General features: G+C 39.8%; 2 protein-coding genes across 5 annotated transcripts in view; both read left to right on the top strand.

The window, feature by feature from the left end:
• Positions 1-11,093, top strand: part of LOC116049189 (receptor-interacting serine/threonine-protein kinase 3-like) — a 104,363-nt gene that overhangs the window by 38,330 nt on the left and 54,940 nt on the right. The window lies entirely within an intron of this gene.
• The window catches only part of eml6 (EMAP like 6), a 46,674-nt gene continuing 37,041 nt past the window's right edge, over positions 1,461-11,093 (top strand). For all 4 annotated transcript variants that reach the window (XM_031298528.2, XM_031298527.2, XM_031298526.2 and 1 more), the window contains exons 1-6: positions 1,461-2,135; positions 7,725-7,884; positions 8,340-8,438; positions 9,569-9,637; positions 9,786-9,971; positions 10,527-10,662. In XM_031298528.2, coding sequence (XP_031154388.1) covers positions 1,939-2,135; positions 7,725-7,884; positions 8,340-8,438; positions 9,569-9,637; positions 9,786-9,971; positions 10,527-10,662 — 847 coding nt within the window. In that variant the 5' untranslated portion in view covers positions 1,461-1,938. The remainder of the gene's footprint in view (positions 2,136-7,724; positions 7,885-8,339; positions 8,439-9,568; positions 9,638-9,785; positions 9,972-10,526; positions 10,663-11,093) is intronic.

The following is an 11,093-nucleotide window of genomic DNA, read 5'->3' as shown; positions in this document are numbered from 1 at the left end:
GAAACACTACACCTCCCATCATGCACCGCGGGCTCCAGAGCGCTGTAGTGATTCATGAAGCTGACGCTCTAACAGAGGAGGGAAGCTCGCGGTGGTCAGAGAGGAGGAGACCGGAAACTGGGCCAAAAATAAAACGCATTTTAAAATAAATGAATCAGAGTCAGATACACTGTCATCAAAATACACATATGAATCACATATTTTTATATTGTTTACATATTTTTTTATATTTTACTAATTAAATGTTGTTGTTGCTACTATGTTTGTTATTTTATATCTTATATTTCTGTTGGTCTGTTATTTAAACTGCCACATTGAGAGCTGCTGAACTGTGTTTCGTTGTTGTGAAATAATGACAATAAAGATCTATCCTGTTAAACTGAAATGCCAGCCATAGCGTATTTTATTTTGAAAATCCAAAAAAGGAGGTGGTGGTGTTGATCCCTCCATTTTGACGGTGTCGGTGATCCCTGGGATTCCCGTTAATATCCCGACTTTCCTTCATCATTTTTCTGTTTTTTTTCCGGGCTATTTGTGAGCCGCGGAGCAGCCGCAGGTTTCTGCCGGGTTTAGGCGCCTCTCCGCCGGCCTCCAGCAGCAGGTGCAGTCGGTGTCTGCTGGTTCCTCTGGATGCGGACTGACGGTTGTAAATCGGCGCTGTAATCTCCGGATTTTAACTGGAAACAGCGAACAGACGGCGGAGGGATTTCCTCAGATTTCAGCCTCCAGAAGCTTCGTTTGTGTAATTATAATTACGTTATTTTATCCTTATATTGTTAACGGAACGTAGATTTATTTTTTTCCTTTCTCATTTTAATATTGTGACAGCAGGACATGTGGCTTTATTCTGTATAGTGACCTTCTCACTAAACACTAAAACCTTCCTCTCATGTGTTCCGGCATATTCCTGCTTTAACCTTCAGAAAACATTCCGGGAACGTTCCGGTTTGGGCCATTTAATGTTAGCTCGACAAAACGTTTCTGTTATTTAAAAATGTTCCTGCAGGCTCCTGTAGCTGCTGTCACATTTAAAGAAGCTCAGAGCACATTTTAATTCAAATTATACATACAGCTGTGCAGAAACACAATAATAATCTTTATTTATAGAGCACTTTTCACAAAACAGCAACAATTAAAAGCCGAGCTGTCATAAAAACATCAGTGTATGAAGCTGTACAGTTTAGGAAAGATGAAATAAAAGACCGGAAACAATTCAAAGACTTTATGGATCAGATTTCAGATCATCTGTTTGGATTTTGTTATTAATGTTTCTGTGAAACAGCAAAAACTTCTGAGAACTTTCTGCAACTAACATGATTTAATTGTGTTGTCTGTGTTCAGATATTTACTTTAATAACTGATGAGCCCGTTTCCCCACCTACACTGAAATATCTCAGAAATATTACAACTTTTCTTAATACATTTAAACAGTTTTTCTTTCTACTTTTTTTTCTGAAATATTTAAATAAAGTTGAATTAATTGACTCCGAACAGCTGACTTTTCGTGTGAATGCTGAAAACAAAATGAGATTTATTTCCTGAACAATCTCCGTCCTCTTTAAAGGTAACATCTGCAGAATTAAAGGGCCAGTCCGCGCCTTCAGGAACACATTTTAGGACGTTTTAGACTGAAAACCAAAACGTGAAAGAAAGTAAAAAGGACAGATCTGACAGTTTTTGGGACATTAAGACTTTCCATTTAGATTGTTTAAAATGCTCGGCTAACAACCGTTAGCAGCGGCGAGGCTGCAGCTTGGAATTATGGGAAGTGTAGTTGGATGTTGCTCAGTTGAAGAGACTATAGTGATGGACTCCAGCTCCCAGCAGCCTTAGCAGCGTCAGACAGCGGGACACAGATGCTACAGCCCTGCCCTGGGCCCGCCAGACGTTGATATTTTTGACTCTGTGGATTGTTAATGTTTTGATTTCGGAGCGGCCATGTCGGATAAGACGGCGCCGCGCTGCCAGCTGAGGCTGGAGTGGATCCATGGTTACCGCGGCCACCAGTGTCGGAACAACCTGTACTACACGGCGGGCAAGGAGGTGGTGTACTTTGTGGCCGGTGTGGGCGTGGTCTACAACACCCGGGAACACACGCAGAAGTTCTACCTGGGACACAACGACGACATCATCAGGTGAGGGGGGTGACACACACACACACACACACACACACACACACACACTCAGTTTCCACATGCTGTAAGAATAGATAATAATTAGAACTACTAGAAAATGCATTTCCTGCACAAAATGCTTGTGAATGCTGAAAAGCTGAACTGGATTGCTGAAGTTATAATACCACCATTGTATGGAAGATTTTGTAAAAGCTGATTCTAAACTGAATTGCAGGCTCTTCAGCGTCTCAACACGTTGTATGGCTAAAGTAAAAAATGTACTCTAATATCACAGTATAAAAATGGAGTTTCTTGCTCAAAACTGGATTAAGCGAAATAACATTGCAGTGGATGATAAGGAGAAAAGGTTGTCTTGGTGCTTTTAGGCAGATAATTCAAAAATATTAAGTCATATTGCTTAAATGATCACATTGGCTGAAAAAAAGACAAGAATAGCTACGATTTGATATATAAGTTGTGTATGAAAAGTAAATATTGTCGGCGAGAGAGCAAGTTATAGAGGTTTTAAGATGTTTTTCCAAGGCTTCCCACCCTAGTGATGTCATCACCCACTAAGTCATGCAATACTCACTCCATTATAAGCACAGAGAAAAGCCTAAATGAAACACCAAACCTAAACAGTGATAACACAAACACTGTAAAAGATATCATGAAGCTGAATACAATTGTAATAGCCAAACATTTTGTGAACAGTTTAAAGTTTGAATGGCATCTGTAGGTGAAAGTATGTGGGAGGAGTAGCATTTCAAAAAGTTAAGAAGCCTGAAGAGGATTTGAAGATTGCTACATTGACTTCAATGTAAAATAAAATTATTTTAAAAAGTATAAATAGCTAAAATATTTGGGTATTTTTGTCACTCCTGATTTTAACAATCTATTTGAGACTAATTATTCCCCTCTGATTCTAAAAATTAGAAACGATTTGAAGAAGTGGACCTCCCTGCCGACTTCCTTCTTCGGGAGAATAATCACTATCAAAATGAACATCCTCCCACAGTCAAACTACTTATTTCAAAATCTTCCGTGCTACTTGACCCCAGCGCTTTTTAAGTTGCTAAACTCCTATATTTCTCAATATATTTGGAATAACAAACATCAGAGGGTTCGGTTTTCTAAACTTACTAAACCGAAGGAACTGGGAGGTCCCTATCCCTTCCCATCTTATTATTGGTCAGCTCAACTCAAAATGATGACAAATTGGTTTATAAAGAGGAGGGATTCTTTATGGATTAGTCTCGAGTCTGTGGCATGTTTTTTTTATTTTTTTATTTTTGATTTCTTTATTTAAAAGTGACAATGCACATTAAAGTGCCCATATTATGAAAAAATCACTTTTTCTGGGCTTTGGGGTGTTATGTTGTGTCTCTGGTGCTTCCACACACATACAAACTTTGAAAAAAATCCATCCATGCTGTTTAGAGTGAGATACGGTTTCTGAATGTGTCCTGCCTTCAGTCTCTGGGTGAGCTGTTCAATATCGGCACTAACGTAGCTAACGCTACGAGCTAATGGTTGCGGTTAGCCTGCTCGTTTCGGCTTGTGACGTCACAAACCGAAACGAGCAGGCTAACCGCAACCATTAGCTCGTAGCGTTAGCGTTAGCATGCTAACGCTAACGCTAACGCTAGCATGCTAACGCTAGCATGCTACCTCGTTCTCAATAGCAAAGCACTGCTACAACACACACAAGTTCACCATAATCTACAAAAGAACTACTTCCATGTGCGCCCTCATTTAGAAGTCTCCCAGCTAATCCTGCCTTGTAACTGACCGAAGATGTAGAAAGAGCCTTTCTTTTACTGTCTATGGAGCTAGCTAGCTGACATGATCTACATCTGAGCTACTGAGCATGTGCAGTGCAATCAAAGATAGTACAGAAGAAGAAGAAAAGAGGTCTCACTCTGTAGCTAAAACAGAGACCAGCTGAAAAGAGGATCTGCAGCAGTGAGAGAGAGCGGTGCAGTACAACAAAAAGATGGTGCTTTTTGAAAATTAAACCATGTAAACCTATTCTGGTACAACCTTAAAATACAATTATGAACCTGAAAATGAGCATAATATGGCTGCTTTAATCAACATGAGTACAGAGTCCAACATGCAAATGTGCCAGATTTAGCCATAAAAGCTAATTTTCATCTGCAGTCCCTAGCAGGTTGATGGCTTAAAACAATAGATACACTACAACAATACAACAAATACACATAAAACAAGAAATACATAGGCATAGACAATAAAAATTAAACAACCACTATTCCAGATCGTGACAACTGGCAGGTTGATTGCATGAGAAAAACATAACACAAGTAACATTCACAGTTGACACAGGTAAAAGTGCATAGACACACATTAGAATGCATCAACAACACATAAGCACACACAGAGACACTACTATAGTGATAAAGACAAACACATGTCATCCTGGAAGACTTGAATCCCTCCCCTTTATTAATGATATGGACCAGATGAACTCTCTAAACAGTAATATAATTATTTACAACACACTACAGGTCTGGAGGGATGTGAGAAAATATTGAAATATTCCCTCTGCTACCTTTGCTTGGTTCCCCTGGCATTGAATCCTGACCTTCCGGTGCAGATCAGGAGTATTGGTTTGCTGGAGTGGGCTTCCAAAGGCCTACCAGATGTCACAGGCCTATTGATTTCCGAATTTGTAAAGCTGTTTGAGCAAATTAGAAAGGATTTTGACATTCCTCGTAAGGACTTTTTCAAATATCTCCAAATTTGCCACTTTGTGGAATCTCTTGTTGGGAAGAACAGGATACGCTAAGAGCTATCAGAGTTGGAAAGGACTATGGTCTCGGCCAAATCTCCTAACCCTCCTGTTGTCCTCGGGTCAAATTTGACCCATTTTCAAAACGTTTCTATATCAGAAATTCAACCAAATTGTCAAAAAAAAAAAAAAAATGTGCATGGTTCCATACAAAACTCTTAACAAGTAAAATACACAATATGTTCACTACATTCATTGAATTTGGGTGTTTAGTTAAATTTTAAAGCATTTGAAAAAAAAACTGATAAAAGAACGTTAAAGAAAGTGACAAAAATGTCGGAAAAGGCTTCAAAAACGTGGGAAAAAACAACAAATGTGAAATAAAGGGCAGAATAAAATCGATGGAATCTGAAAAAGTGACAAAATATGTTGTAAAAGCTTCGAAAATGTCGGGAAAGTGACAAACGTCAAAAAAGTGACAAAAACATCAGGAAAAGCAACAAAAGTGTGGAAAAAAAGACGACCAAAACGTTTTTTGACGTTTTTGAAAAATTTTGACTCAGAAAAACCAAAAGTTGCATGGTCGACAGGAAGGCAACACAAGGGGCTGATTTCAAATATTGATTCTCTACTGCTGTACTCTGACTCTTCAGCCTATGACTCACTGAAGCTGCTGTGAGAGCGTGATCTGGAGGTCACATTTAGCTCTGCAGATTGGACCAAGATTTGCAATGGAATCTTCCCAAAATGTACTTTGATTTCTATACATGAACACCATTTTAAGTTTTTCCATAGGACTTAATTTACACCTGTTCGCCTCCAAAAAATGTTTCCCCACAGTTCAAATCTTTGTTATAGATGTAAAACACACAAGGGTACATTTCTTCACCTGTCATCCTCATCATTTTATCTGTTAAACCATACTTTGGAAAATCTTTTTGACACGGACACCAAATATCTGTTGATAATTCCTTTATTTCTAGCTAAAAAATGTATTTTACTGAGGGGGTCTGCCCCGCAAGTCCCAACGGTCGGTATGTGGTTGTCACAGATATCGGCTCTTCTCCCTTTGGAGAAACTGACTTATGACCTCAATCATAATTCCGACAGATTCTGGAGACTTTGGAGACCACTGCATTCCTTCCTGCAGAGACTCTGACTTCACTGTGTTTGGTTTAATCTATATGTACTTAGCTATTTATTTCTTGTACAGTACTAGTTTGTTATTATATATATTATGAGAGGGGGATGGAGGTTGACTTAAAATTAAAGAAACTACAGGCTTATGTGTGGAAGTTATGTATTATTAACTGATGATTTATAGCTTTAAATAGAAAAGTATAGTTTTCTATAGCATAGTAATCCAGTGATAGTATCTGTACATCCAACCAACTTTATCTCAAAATATTCCGACCTATTTATCAAAATTGTAGACCTTTTTATCAAAGTTGTAAACCTTTTTTTTCAAAATATTCCGACTTTCATCTAAAATATATTAACTTTTTTTTAATATAATGTTGCTCTGGTTTAAGGACTACAGTTAAAAAAATTAGCCGGCTGGCTAACACTGGCATATTTACAGAAACTTTGCCCCCAATTGCCCCTTTGGGGACAAATAAAGTTCTACTTTCAATTCAATTTTATTTATAGTATTAAATCATAAAAAGAGTTATCTCAGGACACTTTACAGATAGAGTAGGTCTAGACCACACTCATAATAATAATTTACAAAGACCCAACAATTCCAGTAATTACTTGTCTAATGTGCAGTAATAAATTAAATGATGTCCCCAAAGCTTGGAGCTCAGAGTACAGAGTTGTCCCTGAACGCAACACAAACTGGCAGCAGCAGCGTGTTCGCCTGGTTCAGCACCAAACCAGGCGAACACGCCGCTGGCTGAGGGAGACGGAGGCAGGAAGTGGGGGGTCGGAGTGAGAGTCGCACGGCATGAAAGGACCTGACAGCCGGAGAAGAAGCTGCTGAGGCCACTGGTTCATTCTGTCCTCTTGTTTTAAATCAGAGCTTTTAAAACTGACAAGGACACACATGTGGTCAGTGGTAGAATGTAACTAAGTAGATTTACTCCAGTACTGTACTTCAGTCCAAATGTTGAGGTACTTGTACTTTACTTGAGTCATTTCTTTTCATGCCACTTTCAATTTCTTCTCCGCTACATTTCAGAGAGAAATATTATACTTTTTACTCCACTACATTAATCTGTTACAGCTTTAGTTACTAGTTACTTTACACATGAACATTTCAGCACACAAATCACATGTAGTTTATAAATCTGATGTTTGATTCTAAAGTAAACTAGTCAACAATATAACGGCTACAAGTCCAGCTGAGATGATTAGACCATTACACACACAACTGGTTGGATCCTTTACACTTTCTACAAGGTTTTAATACTTTAACTACATTTTCCTGATGATACTTACACACTTTTACTGAAGTAACATTTTCTTTTTAATATCTCTCTCTCTCTCTCTCTCTCTCTCTCTCTCTCTCTCTCTCTCTCTCTCTCTCGCTCTGTCTACATGTCTCTCTCTCTTTGTCTATCTGTCTCTCTCTCTCTGTCTACCTGTCTGTCTCTCTCTCTGTCTCCCCGTCTGTCTCTCTCTGTGTCTCCCTGTCTGTCTGTCTCTCTCTCCCCCTGCCTGTCTCCCCGTCTGTCTCTCGCTCTGTCTCTCTCTGTCTCTCTCCCTGTCTGTCTCTCTCTCTCTCTCTCTCTCTCTCTCTCTCTCTCTCTCTCTCTCTCTCCCTGTCTCCCTGTCTGTCTCTCTCCCTCTGTCTCCCTGTCTGTCTGTCTGTCTGTCTCTCTCTCTCCCTGCCTGTCTCCCTGTCTGTCTCACAGTCTGGCGATCCATCCAGATAAGATCCAGGTGGCGACGGGTCAGGTGGGTAAAGACCCGTTCATCTGTGTCTGGGACACGTACGCGATGCAGACGGTGTCCATCCTGAGGGACGTCCACACACACGGAGTGGCCTGTTTGGCCTTCGACTCGGACGGACAGGTCAGGCCACACCCCCTTGTGATGATGTCACATCCCCCATGTTCTTAATGTTTTTAACTTTTCTTCAGTACCACAGTATTCCAGGGATAGTTGTCTGTACACCCAACTGACTGTTAACTCAAAATATTTAGACTTTTTTTCTCAAAAACTTTCAAAGTTTGGACTAGAAAGTAAACAATATATTAATTGATAATGCAACTAATTGTTGCACATATGAACTCTAATTTTGGGAATACTTGAGGCCCCAGGATGCTGCCTTGAGGAACTCCAATATATAAAAATGTACCACACACTCACATACTGACTGAATTACGTCACTACGACTGATCTCATCGTCCAATCCTGTGGTCATAGTGTTGGTGGTTGGCGGAGCTACGTGTTTGTTTACCTATGGATCAGTAAACAAAGTAAAACTAAATGGATCTTACTCAACTCTCATGTGTTTGTTTTCGTAGCGGTTGGTGTCGGTCGGTCTGGACGCCAAGAACACTCTGTGTGTTTGGGATTGGAGGAGAGGACGAGTCCTCGCCACGGCAACAGGACACTCAGACAGAGTACGACTCTTCGTTCATTCACACTGACTCTTTATGTGCAGGCGTTTGGAGCTGAAACACAAGTTACAGCGTTCAACCCTCACTGAATGCTTTGCTTTTTTGGGAAGCAGAAAGCACAGAGATCATTTTTGATGTTTTGTTTATGCTTAATATCTTTTAAGTTTTTTTCTTTTAGACCATATCTTAATTTAGTTTTTTTTTGCTTTCAGTCCAGTTGACGCTTTAAATTTCAGAGCTTCAGAGTTTGAGTGTAACCAAAGCCGATCAGAAACTGATTATGAATTCTTTACGGGCTGGAAGAGTCAAAAGCATCTCCACTGAGTTTTGTTTTTTCCGTCCATTCAAAGGTGCACTTCATGGTTTCCTCTGTAGATCAGCATTGACAAAATATCTTGTAAACAAAGTAATAGATTTCAATTCAAACCTGATTTATTTTTTAGTTTAGAGGGTAGGATTTAAAAAATATATTCTTATTCTCTGCCCAAGATCGTCCTCATAGTCTTTTGGTTTATTTGTAAAAAGAAAAAAACAAGTTTAATGATATCTGTGTACTGGATTATTCATAATTATCCAACTTTGTTTCCTCTGAGACATCTGGAAACTAGGGACTCTGGGAACTTTGGGAACTGTAGGGACTCTGGGAACTATAGGGACTCTGGGAACTCTAGGGACTATATGGACTCTGGGAACTATAGGGACTCTGGAAACTATAGGGACTCTGGTGACTATAGGGACTCTAGGAACTATAGGGACACTGGGGACTATAAGGACTCTCAAAACTATAGGGACTCTGGTGACTATACAGATTCTGGGAACTATAGGGACACTGGGGACTATAAGGACTCTGGAAACTATATGGACTCTGGGGACTCTAGGGACTCTGGGAACTCTAGGGACTCTGGGAACTATAGGGACTCTGGGAACTATAGGGACTCTGGTAACTATAGGGACTCTGGGGACCATAGGGACTCTGGAAACTCTAAGTACTCTGAGGACATTAGGGGCTTTAGAGACTTTGGGAACCCTAGGAACTATAGGGACTCTGGGAACTCCGGGGATACTGGGAACTTTGGATACTCTGGTTTTGAAATGTGCTCCAGAAATAAAGATGATTCCTTTCTGTTCTGCAGATCTTTGATGTGGCCTGGGATCCGTTTCAGTCCGGCCGTCTGGTCAGCTGTGGAGTCAAACACATCAAGGTGAGACAGATTTAAATCAAGTTCATCATTCACTACCTGAAGAGTTGTTGTTTGTTTTTTAAGTGCTTGATTAAGATATAAAGTATAAAAATACATTTGCTTCACAAGATGTCTGATATGACACAAAAACAATGAATTGTATCCGTAGTTCTGGACTCTGTGTGGGAACGCTCTGACTCCGAAGCGAGGGATCTTTGGGAAGACGGGCGACCTACAGACCATCCTGTGTGTTTCTGCAGCCAAGGACGAGCTGACGTACTCCGGAGCTCTGAACGGAGACGTTTACGTGTGGAGAGGAATCACCCTGATCAGGACTGTACAGGCTGCACACGGGGTACACGTGTTTCCTTTTTCTATGCTAAACTGCTATTTTATACATATTTCTTTCTGTATTTATAGTTTATTTCATATTAATGTTCAGTATGTTAATTTATGTATGCACCAAACACCAAAGCAAATTCCATGTAAGTTGACTGTGGCGATAAAACCTTTTCTGATTCTGATTGTTTGATTTTGATCAGCAACAAAGATATTTTATGCCAACAGAAACAGTCACCTGCAATGAGAACATATTTTTAAAATAGTTCAGCCCTGTTGAAAGACATAAAACATAATAAATAAATAGTCATTAAGAAGGAAAATACACAGTTTAAAAAAGTCTGAAGGTCAAATAAAGTCTCTTATAAGTTAAGTTATAAGAAATTAATTCAGAATTGCACGAAACAAAATTGGATCCCAGGTGTTTTTCTGTTGCTAATGTCACAGTTTTAACAACACAATAATATATGAGTTTCAGATTAGAGATGCTGAATGCAGTTTCAGACTTGACGGGTGGTGTAAGCAGCAGGACTGATGGGACATTGTTGTTTCTTTGTGACGTGTTGTTCAGGCCGGGATCTTCAGCATGCACGCCTGCGAGGAAGGATTCGCCACAGGAGGACGAGACGGCTGCATCAGACTGTGGGACGTCGACTTCAAACCCATCACCAAGATCGACCTGCGAGAGGCCGAGACGGGATACAAAGGTCAGAATTTAACAATCTGTTATTATTGTTGTGGCTTTTTTGATTCAGTAAACAATAAGCTTTGTTGATTTGCTGGGAAGCCAGTGAGGGATCATATTCTTGCCGCTACACTTGCAACTCTTGCTTCCAGCCCTGTCAAGTAGAGCCGTAGAATGAATCAAACAGTTGTGAACTATTAAATAAAAAATATACATATAAGAAGAGACTAAAAACTGTTATGTAATTCCAGTCCTTCCAGAAAATGCGGAGGTTTTTTGTGATTGTTTTGGGCTAAAATCCTTGATTACGCGTCACGTTTTCTTAAAAAATGCAATGGAATATGTGGGATATTTATGCAATTTTATGCGATGAAATTGCGGGAACTTGCAAAAATTGCGGGAACTTGAAAAAACTGCGGTTTCATCATGGCTTCATCTCGGGGTTTGCAGCTT

Source organism: Sander lucioperca, chromosome 4 (genome assembly GCF_008315115.2).
Source record: "Sander lucioperca isolate FBNREF2018 chromosome 4, SLUC_FBN_1.2, whole genome shotgun sequence".
Lineage (NCBI taxonomy): Eukaryota > Metazoa > Chordata > Actinopteri > Perciformes > Percidae > Sander > Sander lucioperca.
Note: the sequence above shows the minus strand (reverse complement) of the source record. Positions and strands in the feature narration are given on the sequence as shown.